The 21402-nt window shown below is 31.6% G+C and overlaps 1 protein-coding gene across 5 annotated transcripts; it reads left to right on the forward strand.

Annotated features, from left to right (window-relative positions):
• The first annotated feature begins 62 nt into the window (after positions 1 to 62).
• LOC148618725 (DNA polymerase subunit gamma-2, mitochondrial-like) lies at positions 63 to 21039 on the forward strand. Of its 5 annotated transcripts, none has more exons than XR_015921419.1 (13): positions 63 to 135; positions 7613 to 7820; positions 8276 to 8341; positions 8767 to 8804; positions 9273 to 9399; positions 9753 to 9858; positions 10714 to 10890; positions 12094 to 12231; positions 12650 to 12825; positions 14940 to 15036; positions 15368 to 15480; positions 18501 to 18573; positions 20597 to 21039. XR_015921419.1 is itself a non-coding variant. In XM_088577907.1 (11 exons), exons 2-11 carry the CDS (start codon positions 7669 to 7671, stop codon positions 15422 to 15424), a joined length of 1134 nt encoding a protein of 377 aa, XP_088434033.1. In that variant the 5' UTR covers positions 63 to 135; positions 7613 to 7668; the 3' UTR covers positions 15425 to 16167. The 5 variants fall into 5 exon arrangements, 3 of the variants coding, with proteins under 3 accessions (XP_088434033.1, XP_088434035.1, XP_088434034.1); XR_015921421.1 differs by lacking the exon at positions 63 to 135 and adding an exon at positions 6589 to 6665; XM_088577907.1 differs by lacking the exons at positions 18501 to 18573; positions 20597 to 21039 and having other exon boundaries at positions 15368 to 16167.
• The last annotated feature ends 363 nt before the right edge of the window (positions 21040 to 21402 follow it).

A 21402-nucleotide genomic window follows, 5' to 3' on the forward strand; every position in this document is an offset into this window, starting at 1 on the left:
TAATAATTTTACCAGTTGATATTTTTAACCAATCAACGCGTGTTTTATGTCTTTAGTTATCGGAAGCACGTGCTGTAAAGCAGGATGTAAACAAACCAATATGATCAATATGAGAAGGGAGAAAAGAAAAAAAAAGTTCGAAAATTTATGGGTGCATTCATTGCCATTTATCGCTGTTGGATGTCCAAATTTTCACCAGTCAATACAGAGACTGGTCACTCCTAACTCTATGTACAATGAAAAAACACTGTGCTTTCTTCAGTATAACTTCACTATAAGTAAACCTTACCTTACCTCAACTTGGCTCAAGATCAAAACCCCCTTCAAAGAGGAACCGCAATACTTTATTACTTGATTGCGTTCACCGAGTGCTGGTGCTCTTTACATCATGTTGATGCTCTTCATTATTTGTTTAACATCCATCACCATCAATTTGACTGTGCACATTTGTACATTTATACAGTAAAATCTCCCGTCATCATATAAAATGATGTAAAAGCACAATCCTCATCAGCTTAAAAAATGCAAATATATATATATTTGCGACACTCTATGACTTAAAGTCTAATATAGAGTATGCATTGTCTAAATCAGTGAGCACCGTGAGCTTTACCATAAGTGTACCATCAGTGCGAGACTCGTAAAAATAATGGAGGACATTACATAGAAGGGGGGGAGGGGGTCAACCCAGATGAAAATTTTTGCTTCGCAAGTGCAATACTATTATTTATATTTAAGCAGCAAGCAAAATCAATATTTCTATTTGAAAATCTGTCTTGTTTATTAATGGGGGAGTTTTTTTCTTTTTTTAAATAAATGAATAACTTTCAAATTTTTCCCAAAATTCAAACCCCATACCCTTTCCGCTCTCAAAATGGTCAATAACTTTATAGCACTTCACAATGCTGTACATTTTTTATCCCTTAAGGGCATCTCTAGCAATATCCATTTCAGTTTTGGCCTGTCAGATCAATCTGTACAGATACCGGAAATATTACAGTTCTCCACGGATGGTGGGAATATTTTACACATAACATGTAACGTAAACAAAATGCAGATGACAGCTGCAAATTCCAAACAAGAAAATGATTGCCTTTCATAGAAAAGTTATGCTTTGATTTTGATTATACAATCAGAGTTATATTTTTTTCCAAGGTGGGTTAGGTCCTTGACAACAGCAACAGTGGAACAGCGGAGATACACGTACTGTACATACACATCCACATGTTACCCGAAGTTTTTATAAACATAACATTCACTTCTTTAAATAAGTAAAGAAAATAGAAAAAGACTTGAAAACTATCAGAAAAGATGAATTTATTTTTACTGAAACATAATCTTAACCTATATTTTTTTATTTGTTTGATTGAAGGAAATGATGAATTTTCTCCATAAGGACAGTCACTTTTTGTTACTTCCGGGACATGACTATTTTTTCGTTAGTATATTGGGGAACCTGAAGGGAAATTTAGAAAGTACATGACATAACTGTAGAGCTCAAACCGCTTCGCGACGCTCACTATTAAAACGGTTGAATTTAATAGTTCTTCCAAATCCGTTCAAAGGATAACTGTCTCTTATTTAAAAGTCAATAGGTTTTAATGTATCTTCAATTTAAAAGATTTTACTTTGTAAAAGTGTATTATTGTGCTTGAACTTATTATACACCCTCTTATTAGAAAATTAAACTTAAAATTCTAAAAAGTAAAATTTTATAGGATTTAAAATTCAGGAAATAAAATTTAAGATTAAATTAAATTGGGAGACCCCCAGGTGTTTCTCCCTTTTATAATTTCCCATTTCTTTGGTCTATGGTTCCTTTAATATTAACATCCTTTTAATATGGAGTCTGAACAACAATCTCCTCGCCAACCCTTCTATTTTAGCAGCACTGGATATGTTCTCTTTATTTTGTTCAATTATAGTTGTGTTATCCAGAAGAATTTGTAATTTGCATGTAGTATCTAATTCTTCATATCTGGTTGGATTACTAAGCTCATTCTGCCATATCTCAGCGACTTCACTAAGGATGTCTATTCTCTTGTTTTGCAGTTTCTTACACTGTGATATAAAATGTGGCAGATTTTCTTCTGCTTTTCTACAAAGAAGGCATGTAGGGTCTGTTTCATGATGATGTAATTGGATACGTTTGGATTGGAGTATATATGTTCCAGTCACTATTCATAACCTTATTGGGATCCTAGTTATGTCTAGCGTCGATTGTATTTTGTGCTTCAGTATTGTATGTATGTTTCCTTTTCTGATATTTTCTATTTTAAACTTTCATATGACTTTGCCAGGTCCACTATTCTTGTACTCCAGTAATCCGCTATTTTAGCCTTGATCATTGTGATCCATTTTGATTTTTTAATTTAAAACTTTGTACTGAGTTGGTTCGCCTACATTCCCGTTCGCCTTGAGTTGTTTCACCTTCTAAAGTGAGTTGTTTCGTCTCGATATAAAATATGTGTTAAACATTGAAAATTTCTGTATATGGGGGTGACATTCATGATTATTAGTTGCCAATGTGGTTTTTTGGGTTTTGATACATTGCATCTACCCCAAAGAACTTGAGATCAAAGATACTACAGACACTGTGAGGTCAGCCTCATATCTTGACCTACACTTAGAAATTGATGGTTAAGGAAAACTATTGACCAAACTATACGACAAACGTGATGACTTTTCATTCAGAATTGTCAACTTTCCTTTCATCTGTGGCAACATCCCTTCGGTTCCTGTGTATGGAGTGTTCATATCACAACTCATTTGTTATGCCAGAGCTTGCTGAGACTACACAGACTTTTTGTATTGTACTAGACCTCTAAAAAATAGGCTTCTGGAACAGGGTTATGTTGCTACAGGATTGAAGTCATCACTACAGAAGTTTTATGGTCGTCATCATGAACTCGTGGATTGTTATGGTGTGTCCGTCTGCACCATGAAAACTGATTTATTCAATGGGTCATGGTTTTCCTTCCCTTGTTTGTCTACCCCGGACTTGACTTTTTATGAGCAACTCAGCGGGTGTTTCTAGAAAAGCAGAGGATGCTTAACCTACCTGTGCACCTGGTCCATGTTCCCAGTTTTTAGTGGAGTCTGAGTTGCTCATTTGCTTTTGTTACTTTGTATGTATGATTTTAGTTACTTTATGTTCTTTGTTATGTATGTCTGTTTTCCATGTCTGGTCCTTGTCCCTATTTGTTAGAATTCTAGCGCCATACAAAAAGTCGGTGTAGTCTTGGAAAGCTCTGGCATAACGTATGAGTTGTGATATGAACACTCCATACGCAGGTTCTGAACAGATATTGCCACAAATGTTTCAAAATTTTTCAGCATGATGGGATTACCTACATGTACATGAATGCCAAAAATTTCAAAAAGATCAGTTGACAGATGAATGAGTTATGGGTCTTGAACTGTTTTTTTTTTAAATCTCCCCTTAGACAACTTGTCTGATGGATTGTAACCAAACATTGCATAAATGTTTGTTAGGATATCCTAAACAATTTTTTATCTGTCGAAAACATTGCCCCCACCAGTAAAAATTGGCAACTTGTTGAAATAACTTGAAAACCAAAGGGCTTAGCCTAATTTTATAGGGGAAGAAAAATTGGTTAGCATGGTGAGACCGATGTATGCTGAAATTTTCATAAAGATCTGTTGCTCAATGTTGGAGTTACATGTATTTCCCTTGAAGAGATTTATTTTATAATATGAAAACTGGGTGGATAATTAAGATGCTCTGTATTGATTAAATGATTTTTGTGACAATAGCACAGTAGTACAGTAAGGTCTAGAATCCAGCTTTAGAAAGCTTTGAAGACTATTTTTGACCAGGTGAGCGATTCATAATTATTAATCCTTCGTCGACAACCTATGGTTGCCAGGGTTTTAAGTCATGTATGTCAAGAGTGATTCAGGCTCTCTTAGAGCCTCTAGCTTAAAGAATAATTCTGCGTACTGGATCTAGATACTGTAAATAATTCTTTTTAAGTAATAATTGTTAGTGACTTCTTAACTCACAATTTTAGTACTTTACATTCGCATATTATTTGCATAATTAAATATTTTAGTACTCCATATTCAGCTGCTGATTGATGCCATGTTTACCGTCATAGTTTTAGCTTCATATGAGATCAAAATGTACCTTTTAAATATCACACATGTGCTTTATGTGTGTTTTTTGCTTGTATGAGAATGGGAAATTTACATTAAAAAATAAGATGATCAGTTAGAATTGGACATCACTCAGTTTCCAATTTATACACAGGAGCTCATTACTGTTGACTATATACATGTAGGTTATATACATTAATATATTATCAGGGCCCCGACACACACATATAGACAATAAACAATATTTATTAGCTCAAACACATTTACATTAAATGTTTGGCATGTGATATAGAGAATTACAAAGCAGCATATTAACAAACATTGGATAATCACACATATCCTTATTTTCATGAACATGATGTGACAGTGGTTTAACTTTACAGAAATATGTATACATTTATTCTGATTTACCAACATTCTTTCATAAAGTTTATTATTAATTTAAGTATGCTGTATGAGCTGCTTTTTAGTAAGTAAATTAAGTCTTTCATTGAGAAAAATGAATTTGAGAATGAAAAACTACTGATTTTTTTTTCAGTTTTTAACTGTTTGTTTTCTTTGCTGTGTAAATGGAGAACACATTGAGAAAATTTGGTGTTTGTCCTCAATATCACCATTATTACATGAATTTCACGTTCTTTTTATATCTGTCTATATTATTATTTCTCCATTTAACTATTGCTTATGCATGAGAACTAATACAGAATTTACAAAGGATGGAACTGTCAGATTTAGTTTTACAAATGTCTGGATAAGCAGGTCGTTTTGAAGGTGTGTAGATTTTTCCAAAAAAAAAAAGATACATTTTCACTTGCTGATATCACATTATTTATATTTTGTTTAGGTTGATAAATTATTCTTTGCTCAGTTCTATTTATGTAATATTCAGTGTTATTAAGGTTCAAATTTAGGTAGCTGAAACCTAGATTATTCAACATATTTTTTGGTGTGCGACATCCACACACTACTATCTTTAACTTTATTATAAATATCATGAATCAGAGAATTATATAGAAAAATATTCAGGTCATCATGGTTTACGAAAGAATAATCATATCTAGGGAACCAAGAATCTAGCGGAAGTCATCTGATTTTAGAGCATATAACATTTGTGCCATTTCAGATGTTGAAAGCAAGCTAAAATCAGTGGCATAGAATATTTGATGATGAGCGACTTCAATCTTTGATTTATTTTGTTCTTGTTTTTGAATTGCGTATTTTAATTGTAGATAAATTTAAAGGCTACTTTCTGTTTGAATTCACTTTCTTGACCCATTATTGCAGGCTTGTCCGATTTGACTGAACATCTATCGTTAGCCTTGCATGCGATACTCGGTATTACAAGTGACTTCTCCTTCTAATATACACTCTCTGCTCAATAGATAAATTCATTTGCTGAGGGAGATCAAATTAAGGAATGGAATGGGTCAGGCTAATTTACAAATCGACATATGGTACATTAAGGCCCATATTTGGTCCTCTGTATGACTGGAAAGTAGAAACTTGTTTCAGAAAATTTTTTTTTTCTGTCATTTAGGATGTTAAAGGAATGATTTAGCATGTTCAACTAAATGATTGAAAATATGATATCTCAAATTTTGACAAATCTGCAAATTTTCGTCGTTGTCGTCCATTAACAATTTTGCAAAAATCTTTTCTCTGAAACTACTGAGAAGAATTATATGAAACTTTGCACAGATGTTCCTTAGGATCTCTTGCACAAAAGTTGTGTTTAACATGTGAAACACTACTTGGTGTAAAAATTGACAATTATCTGACATGAAGAGAACAAATTGACACAATTTGTGAAAAAATCTCTTCTAGAATTTATTTACTGTCAAAAAATAAGTACTTTCTTAGTATAAAAGCAAGGACAATTTTCTATAATGGTTATATGCTACCTCTGCTAGATTACTGTTGTATTGTATGGGATGGATGTAGTAATGTGAATTTGAATAGAATATTGAAACTACAGAAGAGAGCAGCTAATTTGATACTAGATGCTGACCATATGTCACCCTCTGTCCCCTTATTCAGACAACTTGGTATTGTGAATGTTGACCATAGGATTAAATACCATAAATATTTGCTTATGCATAAAATAGTTAAAGGTCTAGCTCCAAAATATTTTATAGATAAGTTCAACTATGTTTCTACAAATCACACTTGCTTAATCAGAAGTAAAAAAAAAACGAAATGTTTGTAGTCCCAAAATCCAAAATTGAACTTTACAGAAAATCTTTTGAATATTCCGGTTCAGTTTTATGGAATAAATTACCCAGTACATTATGTAATATTTCAAAGACAAATTGCTTTAAACATAAAATCAAGCAGTATTTGATGTGACAAGTGATTTGTATATAAACCAAGACAGCTTTGTCTGTGTATTTTATAACAATAATACATACATGTATTTGTATTAGTTACTTTTGTTTTGTTTTGTTTGTTTGTTTTTTTTTTCTAGTACTGTTTTATCATGTTTGTAAACAGATGTATGTGTATATAATTTCTGACTCCATGTGTGTTGCATGAGGGCCTCATGGAAGGTTAGTTCTTGTACACTGTGTTACCCTCTCAAAATTTTTTTTTTTTTTTTAATTATTATAATTATTATTATTTAGATTTTTGATTTGTCAAAAAACATGGCTGCCATTACTAAAAATAGAACATAGGGGTCAGACTGTAGTTTTTCGCATATATCTCCAAAACAGTTAGATTAAGCCAAATTCTGACATGATAGAAGTATTTAGCATGATGAGATCTATCTGTGGTCTTATTTTCATTTTAATCTGTGTTGCCATTTAGGGGTTACTGCCTTTTTTGACGTTTTTTTGCTATTTTTAATGATATTTCTTTCAAAAATCTTCTCCTCTGACCCTACTTGGCCAATTGGAATCAAACTTAGTATGGATGTTTCCTGGAGTATCTTGCACAAAAGGTGTGTTTAGATTTTTGATCTGTCAAAAAACATGGCCACTGTTACTGAAAATAGAACATGGGTTCAGACTGTAGATTTTCGATTATATATATCCAATACCGTTAGGTTTAACCAAATTCTGACTTAGGGTAAAAGTGTTCAGCATGATGAGATCTATCTGTGGTCAAATTTTCATTTTTATCTGTTAAGCCATGTATTGATCCTTATGATAAGTCCTACCAAAGTCTTCTTGGGTCAAAATTATTTGTAAACTTCTTGTTAAAATTATTGCAATTGAAAGACAAAATTTAACCAGGTGAGGGATTCAGGCTCCTGGGAGCCTCTTGTTATTCATATACTATTCAATAAATATGTTTCAGCCTTTTAGTTGCAAATGAAACCAAGCATGTCATGTCAAATCTTGTCAAACGTATGATCTTTTTATAAGTACCAATACATGGTAAGCTATAGTAAACTAATCAAATACTTTGTATAATATAATTTTGATGAACCAAAATACATACATGCCAAACTGTCTGATGAATGAGTAACAGATTGTAATATTTTATCTTTTAGGTGACCAGGTCAAATATTTATGACTCAAACATTACTGACTTTAGAAGTGTACCAAAATGACCAAATTTAATCAACTTCATTTGGAGAAGATTGTTAAGTTGTTACAGAAATGTTCCTTTGTAACTAGACACAGTGCAGACGGAAATTTCAGTAGTTACTCATATGGACCAGCTGGTGTACTCACAGCTAGAAATATCTCTCAACTTTTGTACGTACATGTATTTGAGTTGAAAGGGTGAAAATCATTCATTCATCATACTTTTGTGCGTGACACCATTATTTTTTTTTGTTTTCCTCATGTCAGATTTACTACTCTATGTAAATGTATTTATATCAATTTTAAAACAAGATAAAAACAAATCAACAATCAACATAAGGTGTTATGAATTTATATCAGGAGTATTTTCTGTCTTTATAAGCATTAATTTTTTAAACTTGAGTGTTTATTTTTGGTTCTGTTATTGTTTTCTTCACTTATTTTGGTTCTTTGAATAGAACTGGTGAAATATACTTACATAGCTAGTGCATGTATGGCTAGAACTCATATGCATGCAATAAATGTATTTATTTCTATGTATTCAATACATGCATGTATGAATTTGTCAAATGAAGAAGATATTCTAGAAAAAAGTATTATCCATATTTTTTAATTACTATTAACAGATGGAACAGTCTGGTAACATCACAGGTAGACACATATCCTGTTGAAGATCCTTCTCTAATAACAAGGTAGAAACATAAGATGTTAGTTCTAATACTGTATGCAAATAAAACAATGTACATCACCTCAATTATAGACTGGTAGAAAGAGTAATCAAGGGAACCAAGATTCTAGCGGAAATGTGCATTACCTCAATAATAGACTGGAAGAAAGAGTAATCAAGGGAACCAAGATTCTAGCGGAAATGTGCATTACCTCAATAATGGACTGGAAGAAAGAGTAATCAAGGGAACCAAGATTCTAGCTGTTGGTATACTAGATCATTACTAGATACATGTGTACACATGTGATGTCGAAAAGAGTAGGATCTGTATAAAATACATGTAATATGATTTGTGTGATATCTTCGAGGATATTTATGTATCATAGGTACCAGTATCATTGCATTTTTTTGTAAAAAGTTGTAAATATTTCTTTTCTGTTTTTATTATAGAGACAATTCAGATAACCTAAGGAAAAACTTGTCCCAAGGTAAGGAAACATATGGAATCATTCATGTGTTGTACATTAACATAGTTTCAAGGATTTTTATAGTCTAATAATATTATATTGTTTTTGAAATAAATGTTATAGATTTGTCTATTTATTACCTGTATTAATTAATACCAGTATATATATTTTTTATGAAAAACTTCAGTCTTCTTTAACTGATGCTTTTTAAAAAAATATTGTAAAAAAATGTTCGTACAGTTTCGTTTGTTCTTCAAAACTAGTAAGTTTCTAAAGGAAAAGATATTAGAAATACACATCTGTACACATTGAGGCACATACTAATAATTATACATTTTTTCTGTAGAATTTAATCATTGTATTGTAAGACTTAATGTCTCATTTCAAACTTAAGTACTGCTACAGCCTGCTAGACTTTAAACCATTATTGTACACTATTTTCTGGCTTGTTTAAGAAAAATATGAAACAGATTGTGTATTCTGCTTTAGGAACATTGGAGCACCTACCAGATATTTTACAACTTGTCAACTACACACTGCCATTTGCTATAGTGCAGAGGGGGTTGGTGGTCCCAGAGACTTTGCCGGAGAAATGTGAAGATAAATTTTTATTTGAGTGAGTGCCTTCTTCATTGGGACTTTTTGACTATACCTTGTTACTGATTAATAAACAAGATCTTTAGAAATATGAGTACAACTTTGTCACATTTCCTAACACATACATGTGACAAATTATGCAAAATCATTGTCCATTACATGTGCTACATTAAAAAATTAATTCACTTACTTTGTGACTTGATGAAGATGAGGCACTACTTTATGAATTACATTAATATTTCTGCAAAATATACCTTTTTCTAATAATATTTATATTGTTGACATATTTATGTATAAGGAGAATTGATGTCAAAGAGACAACAGCCACATCTGGATGAAAGATGTTAGCTGATATGTTATATTTTTTTCTAGCTCCAACATTCAGACCTGTATTGTGCTGCAGTATTTCTGTAGCCCAGGGTCAACTTTACAGTCATTTGATCAGTGGATACAGCACAGATTACAATGGTGGAGAAAGGTATTTACAAATTTGTCTTGGTTGTCTCATTGATTCCCACTTCCTCACTTCTAAATGATTTAGTAGATCTCCTATTACTTAAGATTTCAATTTGAATCCAAACAACCTTACCATATCAATGTGTCAGTCATATAAATATTTCAAATGATTTTCAAAATAATATTTTAATTAAGTGATTGCATTCTACCAAGCAGGTGAATTGAACTTTTTAAGTATGTTATTACCTTGAGGTATTACAGTTAGAATGTGAATCTCATTGTCATACATGAATGAAACGTACATATAGTACTTTTTTCACAAATTATAATCGATATATTTATACATTTACTTTGAAATTTTGTGAAATATATGTACCTTTTGTTTTGTAAGGGGAGGTAATTTGTATAAATTTAAGTTTGATTACATGTCTCTATGTCTGTGTAGTTGTATAAAAGTAATGAAATTTCTGCTAAAATACACAATATTTCACACAAATCAAAAACTTTGTGAAGTTACAATGTAAATCATCTGACTTCAATGTTTTGTTAAGGGGAGATAATTTTAAAGTAATGTATACTGTTAAAAAGAGACTAGTATTCATAACTTTTTCAGCAGTTCAAGTAATGAAACTCATTTTATAATAAATTTTTAGATGAATTTATCTGTATTCCTATTTTAGTTTTTTTTGTAAGCTCATAAGGAAAAGTTCACTTTTCCAATATTTAGCTGTATATTTTACTTGCGCAGTTTTAGGGTTTAGAATTTGTTTGCATGATTACTTACCATAGTGTGAAAAAAATATCGTTTGCACATTTATGCAAAGAAGTACAGAAGTTGGATACATGCACTACGAAAATTGATGTTCTGGTATTCTAGTATTCTAGCAACCCTTCCAATATATCATCTACTGACATAGAGACTATAGATGAGTACACCAGTAGAGCATACATACAGTGTCAGTTTCCATGGGGACCAGACCATGTAGAGGAAATAACAAACAGGGGAGATAAACCAGTTTGTCATCTGCAGGAGAGAAAAGGCAGTGATTTACAGGTTATCAATCGAAGACTTGAATAATTTTGTTTGATGAAATAATGATAATAATTTAAATCCTTAATCCCTCATTTTAATAGCTTGAATTCCTTTAAAACTTCAACTCTTATATATTATTTAGATATTGATATGTCAGTCTGGGAGGATGGGTGGTCAAATCATGAAGTCATACACTGGGTTGTAGGGTCAGAGGGAATTCACATTATCCCTATACACCTCATACAAGTGTGGGTTGCATAATCAAGTTGTGATAAGATTTTTCTTGTAAAAAAAAGGTAATTTACATGAAATGCATGAGCACTGTATATTATCCTTCACTCCTTATAAATAAACCACTTACCTTACAAGGAATAACTAGGTTACAGTTAAAGGGGTCAAACCATATGTTAGATCATTCTCGATATATTTGGTTTTCTTAATATTTTTTAACAGAATTTGGTGGAAATGCTTTACGTTATTAAAATGTTTATTTTGATAAATAATGTTAAAAGGGAAAATACTCCTAAATAATTTTATTTTATACAGAACAATTTATAGGTAATGTAAGTAAAATGTAATCAAAAAGTTATCATGTTACACCACTTTTTCACCCATGAATCGATTACATGATTATTTGTAATAATAAATTACAATGCTTACTGATTTCATGTTTTTACTGACGAAAGTGTAATCAATAACAGCTTATTACTTTTATTGATAGTTTAAAATTCAATTTTCTAATTAATTTCTAGAGTATGCAAATTCAAATAATACCTAGTTATGAAAGGTAAAGTTTTCACATCCTATCACAAATCATTTGGATGTTGAACTATCTATTTCATTGCAACTATGCCATGAAAAACAATTCAATGTGGTAGGTATTATATACCTGAAATATAGTCATGAACAAGCGTTACAGGAACAGAGCATCATTGACATCCTATATATGTAGTTGCTCTGAAACATAAATGGCTCAAAATCGTTCTGACAGATGTGACAATGTTTGGAAATGATGGCTACAGTTTGGAAGTAATTGTTGAACTTTTACCGCAGAAGTACAGTCTGTATTATATGAAGTCTTGCATATTCTTGTTGGTTAATAGGTCAAGAGGTTAGTGGTATAACAACATAGCTGTCCATTATCAACAAAGTGAAATATTATGTCAAAATAGCTCCTTCCCTCAAAGGCAAGGCCTAAATCATCATAATTTATATATTGAATAGTGCAAAAATGGTAAGAAGAGCATCATTCCACATGTGATAGAATGTAACATTGTATTGGAGCATTGTTTGATGTCGAGTATTTCTGATGCATTTACTGAAAGTGTTGTGAAGAGAGGAAAAATATCATCTGTTAGAGAGGTTAGAAATCCAATTAGAATACATTAAAAACATTTTCCTTACCTGAAACAAACACTATCAGTAACCAATGCAATATTTTTATTTTATTGACACTAATGAAAACCATAAACAATTTTGGAGCATTAATTTTTATACATATTTTGCATTTTGATTTTAAACCTTTATACATTTTAAGCTTTATTTATATTTACACCTCAATTTTATGCATATCTACATTTTGACTGTACCTATAGAAAGCTATTTTTAAATTAAAATTTCCAACATGCATTTACATTTTATTTTATTTTTTTTATCTATTTATATTTATATTTTAAGTCTTTTGACAATTTGATTTTGGTCCTCTTTAAATTTATTTTTTTTAGCTGTGTACATTTTATTTGGACTAAAAAATATAAACAAACTTTGTTGTTATTTCTAGAAACTGAATTTGCATGCCAAAATTGCCCCATATAAGTTGTCTGTGGTGAGCTGTTCAAAGTCAAGATCTAAAGAAATTCAGGAAGTTGCATCATTTATTAATAAAGATCTGAGAGCTGCTGGTATTGATGTTTTTCAAGCCAGAGATTCTATGTCTGCAGATGAACAATTTCAGAGGTATATTTTAGCTTTTAATGTTATTAAATAATGATTTCTTTTTACGTCAGAGACTCAACCCATCAAATATGCAGTTGATTGCTATACTTCATACTATTTAATTTTGGAATTACTTTTTTTTAAATCAGTTTTAGCTTACCTGGCCTAAAGGCCGTGTGAGCTATTGTTATCACTTTGCATCCATTTTCCGTCGTCATCTTTCGTCGTTAGCTTTTTTCAAACATCTTTCCCTCTGAAACTGCTCATTCAGTTGGAATGAAACTTGGCATGGTTGTTCCTTAGAGTATCCTGTACAAACTTATTGTTTAAAATTTTTGGAACATTGAAAAACGTTGTTGTTGTAACTAAAAATGGAACATAGGGGTCATAACACAGTTTTTGAAAATAACTAAAAAAAAACATGGAATGAAGCAATATTCTGACTGGTGAATATTTTTACCATCTGAAGACAGACCTATGCCGAAATTTTCAAAACAATTCATCACCTGATGTAGGAGTTATTGCCTTGAAAAAACAACTTTTGTCGTTTTTCATGTGTACAACTTAGAAAATCTCTAAAACCATTTGACTTAATTTAATGAAAATTAGCATGATTATTCCTTTAATAGGATACTTTGCACAAACTGATCATTTAGAATTTTTCATAGGTTGAAAAACATGGCCATTGTTATTAAAAATTATGGTCAAAATATATTTTTTGCAAACAACTCATAAAATGTTGAATTAAGCAAAATTCTGACGTAGGATAATATTGTTCACCATCAGAAATGCTGAAATTTTTAAATTGATTAATCGCCCGATGTAGGAGTTATGACCCTTGAAACAAATTTTTTTGCCTTTGATCATGTGTACAACTTGAAAAATCATCTTCTCTGAAACTTCAATGAAAGATAGCTTAATTGTTCTTCAGTGTATCCTGCACAAACTGATTGTTTTTTGCTCTTTTTTCCTCAAAAATTGAAGAATAATGAAGATGAAAGCTACTCATAAGATAAACAAGATATTCTGAGTTTACTGGCAGTATTTAATTTTTTTCCCATTTTACTTACTTAGTCAATAAGGCATGGTTTGTCAAGGGAGCAATTCAGGCTCTTTGAGAGCCTCTTGTTTTATTATCACAACAAATTTTGGTAGTACAATTGTGTTAACTTTATTTACAATAACTTGAGTAAAATCCTATCTTTTTAAAATTTTAATAAATCTTTCTTAGGGACATGTCAAAGGAGGGAAATATGTGTTATCAGTGGAATTGATAGAAAAGATTTATTGTTAATCGGATTTTGATGATTCTGATGTCACTGTGTTCTTTTTGAAATTCTGTTATACGGGATAGCCTTATCATGAACTGTTTTGGAGTTAAATGGGTTGGAAATTGGGCCTTGAATTCTGTCTGATTTTGAATTTTTTTTAAAATAGATTTCTTATGAAAATCCCTGCTAATATTTTTTTATTTAGATTGGTGTTAAAGGAACCGTGCCCTAAACTTTTTTTATTCTTGGTCCGATTTGAAGTTTTTTTTAATTGGGTATATCTGAATTAGGATTATGCCTGTTCAGTCAGATTTATATCTCCTATGACTTTTAAGTTACATGGATAAAAGGCAAAGGTCTTTAATTAGAACCCTAAAAGAAGAGTATTTTTCACCTTTAATTGAATTTCAAATTTTGTGCCTAAACTAGTTGTGTCCATTATTAACTGTTAGTCCTCATGCTTTAGTGTCAAAAACTATATTGTCTCCACACTTTCCATAAATGAAGAATTCATCATGCTGTGCTCTATGAAGCTCTTTATTCACACTTAAAAGTTTATTCTTTAGATAACAACTCTTTATGGATGCATATAAACCTTATGCAAATAATATAGAAAAAGTGAATCCACAAAAACAAGGGAATGTTTTTCTTCACTTAGAAATTTTATTAGTAAGCATCATTTGTTCATCTAATTTATGTTGGCCTGCATTGTACAACTTTGTTAATAGGGCCTGAGAGTAACTTACCATTGAGTGCCAGTCATGCTCCATATTAAATGCATAACAATGTATGCCCTTTTGTTGTTGTTTTTTTTTTTCATTCGTAGTTGTACATGATTGTTTGGGTGTTTGCTTCACTATTTAGGAATGATATGATGGGAATTCCCTACACAGTGATACTGAATGAAGACACATTAGAGTCTGGTGTACTACAACTCAGGAATAAAGATACTTCTCTTATGGTATAATGCTACATTTTCATGAAAATTTTTGCATTTTAAATATTTTGCTAAAAAAATTAATACTATAGTAGTCTTAATTATAGAATGTCTTCTGCAGAATAAGTATAGTGATATGATATTTTTAATCTAAGCTACTCGACTTTTTAAAATAAATAATTTTGACTTGTTAGTTAGAATTGATCATTTCCCCCTAAAATTACTGATTTTAGTAATTAAACTTTCTTGCAAAGAACTTATAACTTCTTGAGTTATTTTAAAACTAGTTATTTAAGTTTGCGGATAAGTAAACAAAAATATACAAAATACAGGTATTCTATTATTTTTTTTTCAGGAGAAGATTCACTTGATACAGTTGAAAGAAAACATTTTAAAAAATATTAACTTCTGACAGGAGAGATAATCTGTTGACAAGTGCTCAATTATAAAAGAAATATTGGCTTACAAGTATGATTAAGTATAAATGTTGATGTGTTATCAAATAGTATGCATTCAAACAATGTCTGTAGACAGTTATAATCGTTGAAAATGCTATCCACCTGTGTTCATATTCTTATTGATTTAAATATTTTGTACTGCTTAGTTTTTAGATAATAATTCCCCCTCAGCAGAGTATTCTGCACACTTGATTAAACATAACCCAGATTTTTAAGCTTGAATGCAGGAAATGATGCACAATGGCCTCTTATCCCAATCACTGGTCGACACAGAGATAAGAGAAGAAAATAACCCACTCTCAATTTTAACTGGTTACTAGACGTAAGCTTCAATCTTTTGTTATTGATTCTGTGATTTTCTCAACCTTTGACTGTAAATGTAATGATTTTGGTAGTATACATGGTACATGCACTTGTTATGTTTGTGATGGTCAAATAAGAGTGAAAAATAGTACCTGAAAAATTAAATCTTTTTTTTTTTTCAAAACCATAAAATTTGATATCAGTGAATATGTTCATTTGATGAATATATTTACAGTATCAGGAACACCTTCTATATAAAGATTGAACAAGTCTACTGAAGGGAATTTGCTTATAAAAGTGGATAAACAGCCAGTGCCATTCCTCAACTTTATCTATGAGGCTGTATGTCTTTGAATATTCTAAACTCTTAGGCTGAATAAATGTTTAAATGAAATTGTGGTTTTTCAACATATTATAGGAACTACCAGTATTAATAGAAAACAAGACATATAAATGCCAGGACCTGTGCAAGTTTAAAAAATTTTTGTCAGCAATTAATTATCTTCATTATGTATATTAACATGCAAGTTTATTAAAATGCTTCACATGGCACAGCTTGATACAACCACAGAGGTTGATGTGTTATCAAACTGAACTGTTTGGACAAGTGTGGACTCACCATTCAAACTTGATACAGCTTTGAATTTTGATTACGGTTGGATATAAGGATAAGAAAACAACCTGAACAGAAGTGGTTACTTTTTTGGTTCCTTGTTCCCCAATGGTTCCAGTTGAAACCAAAATCAAAAATATTAAACCCAACCTTTAGGGGTATGGCACTTTGTTGTGCAACTTCAAAGCAATCCATTCCCTTTTACTCAAATTATCATCCATAGGATAGGACAAAATACTTGTTTCTGGTCCGGGTGTGGCCCCTTATTCTTACTTGGTTCATGTTATAACTCTAAAAAATCAATCTCAGGGCACCTTGTAGTAGCATTTATTTGAGATCCATTCACTTTTTCTTGATATAATTATATGGACATAAGGAAAATGTTTGTTTCAGGCCCTGTGGCTCCTAATTCTTACAAGGTTCAAGTCTTAAGCCCCCAAATCAAGTCCAGTCTTCTTTTGGTGGTATGGCACCTTGTACATTGTATTTACAATTTCCAAGAGATCCAGTCACTAATAGTAAAGTTATTGTCTGGGCATCAGGAAAATACATGTTTCTAGCCCCTAATTTTGAAAATGGTCAAGTAAATCAATTCCAGTCTGACCACAGTGGTTTACTAAACTAGAGGCTTTAGAGAGCCTGAATGGCTGACCTGGTCAAAAATAGTCTTTATAGTTTTCTTAAGATGGACTCTTGACCATATGGTACTATTGTCACAAGAATCATTTAATCAAAATAGAGTATCTTAGATATCCACCCAGTTTCTAATCTTTAATAATCATTTTTTTCTCTTCAAGGGCAACTCCAACATTGAGCAACAGATCTTTATGAAAATGTCAGCATAGGTCGGTCTCACCATGCTGATAAATTTTCTCCCATAGAAAAAGTTAAACCCTTTGGTTTGCAAGCTATTTCAAAGTCACCAAAGTGGTGGCCATGTTCGTCAGATAAAAAAGGATATCCTAACAGCCATTCATGCAATGTTTGGTTACAATCCATCCTACAAGTTGTCTAAGAGGAGATTTAAAAAAAAATCCATTTCAGGACCCATAACTCATTCATTTGTCAACGGATCTTTCTGAAATTTTCAGCATAGGTCCATCCCATCATGCTAAACAATTTTACCTGACCAGATTTTAGCTAAACCAAACTGTTTTTGAGTTATTTGCATAAATCTATAATTTGACCCCTATGGTCTTAATAATGGCAGCCATGTTTTTTGCCTGATCAAAAATCCCCACACAAGGATTGTTAACAATAGCCTAAGGAACATTCATGCATAGCTTGGATACAATCTATTGAGTAGTTTCAGAAGAGAAGATGTTCGAGATGACGACAGACACATAGTTAAGGCAATAGCTCACATTGCCTTTTGGCCAGGTGGGCTAAAAGTTATATCGAAATAACATCATAGACATTCCTATTTTATTACTGGAGTTGTGTACATTATGTAGTTAAATTCTATAAAATGCCTGTTTTTGTCCCTTTCCAGCCATAACCCTCACTTCCTTTTGTTGATTGGAATCTTGATATTAAAGTTTATAAAGATTCAAGTTATTGCACAAAAACAAATGTCTGTGGAGAAGGCAGACAGCAATTTTTTGTGGTTGTATAAAAGCTACAGTGTGAGTTTCAAATTTTCTTAGTTAGTATTAATGATAACATGTGAATAGTTCAACATGCTAAAAAAAAAATAAACTTCTTCAAAACAGGTGCACATCAAACACAGTGTGATGTCTGAACTGTTACAATACTTCTTGAGTTTCAGATAAAACTAAGTAGTATGGTACTGTCCTCAAAATAAAGTGACGAAAAATGTAGAAAAAAAAATATTCAAATTCTCCACATTAGGTGAACAGCTTCAATTAGTGTAATGTAAAACATGAATAATACTGGTTTGATACTTTTTGAGTTGCTGATTTCAAGAAGTAGATACCCACTTAGTGTGCCAGATGGACAGACTGAGTTAAGGGGCCACTAGACCTGCTTTCGGTGACAATGGTAAAAATACAACTACAATGTATCAAATCTTTTACCATTTATTCAAATTGGTAAATAGATGTTCATTATACCAATTGTAATCTTCATAAATATCACATCATCTTTGTTCACAGGATTTGTATTTGACAATAAAGAAGTGGATTTTGTCTCAATATTTCAGGAAATTAAAGCATCTATCACAAACAGGTACACCATAGTAATGTACTTACATGTTTAAGCTATTCATATATCACAAACAGGTACACCCTAGTAATGTATTTATATGTTTAAGCTATTCAGAGAATTGTCAAAAGAAAGTATTAAGTAGCTGTCTTTGTAAGAATCATACAAAATCTGAAAAATATGATATACCCCAAAAAAGGCTACATATTTTTGTCCCCTTTCGGCAAATGCCGAAGGGAACTTAGGTTTGCACTCCATCCGTCCGTCAGTCACACTTGGTTTTCTGGACTGTTTTTTTTTGTAATGCCTCATCCAATTGATTTCATATTTGGTATATAGTCTTATCATGACAAGTTACAAGTTAAGTTTGAATGATGTTACGGTTGAATGATTTTTACAGAAGTTGTGTCCCTTAGACATAAAAAATTTCATAAAATTTTATGTTTTCCAGGCTTTTCTTTGTAATACCTCATCCAATTGATTTCATATTTGTTAGCTAGTCGTATCATGACAAGTTACAAATTAAATTGAAATATTATTGCGGCAAAATGGTTTATATGGAACTTATGGCCCTTTGACATAGGAAATTACATAAAATTTTATGTTTCATCATTTTGATGCAAATTGCTGCTGTCATTCTAGAGTTATTTGCCCTTTAATTCATAGTAACGAAGTTTTTTTCAACTTTCCAGGTGATAGAAGAGAATGTCTTTATGCAGCTTTCTGTAATGCAAAAATGTTATTATCTACTGTAAAATGAAGCTCAGGTTTGATTTTGATGGAATTTGCTTTTGGTCTCACTAACCACTTCTAACGTTTCCATTACTTTACATGTTAAAAAAGTAATTTTCAAAGTCTCACTGTGAATTCCCAGGACAAATGACATCTTAAAGCTGCATACCGTTGCGAAGCTTGGAAAATAATGCTTCCAAAATCATTATGCTAATGGTACGATGATAGAAATTCTTCACAAAATTTACTTGAATAAATAATACTGAAAATCCACATTTTTACCTGTTCTGCTAACTGACAGCATGGAGGCAAATTACTCACACATGTAAACAATATTCATACACTTTTGTAGTTAATTACATATATGATTTTAAAGTACACATTCTCAGCTTTATTTCGACTACTTTTAATCATAATACACACAAATAATGCACTTACAATGCATATGTCTAAGTTCAGTGTGTTTTTGGTACTACATAGGGGGTGGCCATTTGACCCGGAAGTGGTTAGTGAGACCTTTGCTGTTCAAGAGTTATTTTCTCTTGATTGTTAAAAAATAACACCACCCATTGTTAGTTCACATATATAAAAAAAATCTCATAAAGGCAATGAGTTCAAAGGCCGAAAGGGGACACTGTATTGCATCAGCAATACTGTCAGAATGCTTGTTATTTTTGTAATTAAGTTGTTTTATGGGTCTATACTATGAAATGTGTAATTATTCATTCAAATCTGCTTGCTCATTGGAGATAATCCACATTGAAAATCCAGTAGATTCTATTGTATTTGAGTGCCATTTACAGAGTTATCGCCCTTAATTTTGAAATCTACAGTGCATTCTATATAATATTTTTTCTCCTAAGAGCGCGGGTTATATGAATAAACAGCTGCGCTAAGAATGCAAGATACACCTGTCTGTAAGAATAGCTGATGGTATAAATTTTAGAAAACAATAACCTGATTTCTGATTACCAAAAAATTAGTCTGTATATATAGTGAGCAAAGTTTTTTCTTCAGTTATTCATAAAGTATAAATGATCTTACAACTGTTTGACATGATGAAAGTATACAATAGCATTTAAAAGGGATTCTTTGTTTTTGAACTAGATATAACTATAATAAACTACAGAATTGAAAACTGGACAAATAATTCATCCTGTAATAATATTATTATGAGGTAAGACCTACAGTCAATAGTAAAATTCCTTCTACTTCTACTGTAAGGAAGTCCATATTACCTTGTGGTCAGAATAGTAAGTTTCTAGGGTACCACTCTGATAATTGTCAGTATTCATAAAAATCAAATCTATTGTAGAATAGAAGTCGTTTGTTGGTGCCAATATGATACAGCTTTTCAAAACTGTAAGTAAGCAGCAATCTTATGTCGTGGTAATTACATCAGATTTGACAACAATATAGATTTTTAAGTGAATAAAGTTCCGTAACTCTGGAACGACAAATAAATAATTCTTCAAAATCGAAAGGGAGCATTCTTCTGTGAATATTAATATTGTGCTAAAACTTCATTTGAATCCGCAAAAGCGAATTTGAGTGATGGATGGAAGGACCAATGGACGGACAATGGTATACCATTATACAACCATAATCTAGCATGTCTATAAAACTGTAGGCAAAATTTCAAGAATAGTATAAGTACAGCTGAGTTATTACATCAGATGTGACAATAACACAAATTTTTAAGTGAATAAAGTTCCGTAACTCTGGAACGACAAAATAAAAAATTCTTCAAAATCGAAAGGGAGCTTTCTTCTGTTAATATTAATATTGTGCTGAAATTTCATTTGAATCTGTAAAAGCAAATTTGAGTTATCGCGCAACGTGTGGGTGGACGGACGGACGGACAACGGCATACCATACTACGTACTGTCTATATAGACGGGCGTATAAAAACTACATGTTAATTTCTGTATACTATGACATTTCAAACAAAATATCAAAAATAAAAATATGTAGGCTTTTTACCCATGGATCACATTTTGCATGATTCTTAGCTGGAGTTCTACTTAACTATTTATTAAAGTAGTAATTCTTCAAAGGCTTTTTTTATGTTGTAGGGTGAATTAGAGTAATCTTACATGAATGTTTATTTGACATTCCCTC

Source organism: Perna viridis, chromosome 4 (assembly GCF_037379345.1).
Source record: "Perna viridis isolate PV_CMFRI_1.1 ecotype Kerala chromosome 4, ASM3737934v1, whole genome shotgun sequence".
NCBI classification, from domain to species: Eukaryota; Metazoa; Mollusca; class Bivalvia; order Mytilida; family Mytilidae; genus Perna; species Perna viridis.

What these genes read in the sequence shown, in the direction of transcription:
- LOC148618725 (XM_088577907.1), top strand. Translation starts at nt 7,669, where the DNA reads ATGACCAAATTTAATCAACTTCATTTGGAGAAGATTGTTAAGTTGTTA. An exon ending in GAAGATAAATTTTTATTTGA is followed by an intron (nt 9,400 to 9,752) that starts GTGAGTGCCTTC and finishes ATTTTTTTCTAG; the next exon opens with CTCCAACATTCAGACCTGTA. An exon ending in ATAAAGATACTTCTCTTATG is followed by an intron (nt 15,037 to 15,367) that starts GTATAATGCTAC and finishes TTTTTTTTTCAG; the next exon opens with GAGAAGATTCACTTGATACA.